The sequence below is a fragment of the Megalops cyprinoides genome, chromosome 24 (assembly GCF_013368585.1).
Source record: "Megalops cyprinoides isolate fMegCyp1 chromosome 24, fMegCyp1.pri, whole genome shotgun sequence".
Taxonomy (NCBI): domain Eukaryota; kingdom Metazoa; phylum Chordata; class Actinopteri; order Elopiformes; family Megalopidae; genus Megalops; species Megalops cyprinoides.
Genome location: NC_050606.1, coordinates 20,981,510 through 20,982,154, shown reverse-complemented (window position 1 = coordinate 20,982,154; position 645 = coordinate 20,981,510). Strand labels below are relative to the sequence as shown.

The window sequence follows — 645 nt, the reverse complement described above, 5'->3', positions numbered from 1 at the left end:
TCACTTTTTCTTGGGAGCCGCTTTCTTGGCTTTGGTGGTCTTGGGTTTGGCCACCTTGGGCTTAGCAGCCTTGGCTTTCTTGGGACTCTTGGTCGCCTTCTTGGCTGCTGCCGGCTTCTTGGCTTTCTTGGGGCTCTTCGTGGCCTTCTTGGGTGCAGCGGGCTTTTTCGCCTTCTTCGGCGACTTCTTGGCCGCGGCAGGCTTCTTTGAGGCGGCGGGCTTCTTTGCCGCTGCCTTCTTTGGCTTCTTGGCAGTAGCGGGTTTCTTGGCGGCCGGCTTCTTCGCTTTCGGAGCTACTTTCTTAGCAGGCTTCTTTTTCGCAGCCTCGGCTTGCTTTTTGTTGAGTTTGAAAGAGCCAGATGCGCCGGTTCCTTTAGTCTGCAGCAGGGTGCCCTTGGTTACCAGGCTCCTGAGCGCCAGCTTGACACGGGAGTTGTTGTTCTCCACATCGTATCCGCCGGCCGCCAGAGCTTTCTTCAGGGCGGCGAGGGACACTCCGCTCCTCTCTTTGGAGGCGGACACGGCCTTGACGATCAATTCTCCAACGCTGGGGCCCGATTTTCTTGGCTTGCTTGCTGCTTTCTTTTTAGGAGCCTTGGCCGGAGCGGCGGCAGCAGGGGCGGGAGCTGGTGTGACTTCAGCCAT

The 645-nt window shown here is 58.3% G+C and overlaps 1 protein-coding gene across 2 annotated transcripts; it reads right to left on the bottom strand.

Moving 5' to 3' along the window:
• LOC118771270 (histone H1-like) lies at nucleotides 1-645 on the bottom strand. 2 transcript variants are annotated; one of them, XM_036519217.1, is made up of 2 exons: nucleotides 298-645; nucleotides 1-246 (listed from the first exon to the last, which is right to left on the bottom strand). In XM_036519217.1, the coding sequence occupies exons 1-2, from the start codon at nucleotides 643-645 to the stop codon at nucleotides 1-3; spliced, it is 594 nt and encodes a 197-aa protein (XP_036375110.1). The 2 variants fall into 2 exon arrangements, with proteins under 2 accessions (XP_036375110.1, XP_036375109.1); XM_036519216.1 differs by having other exon boundaries at nucleotides 1-645.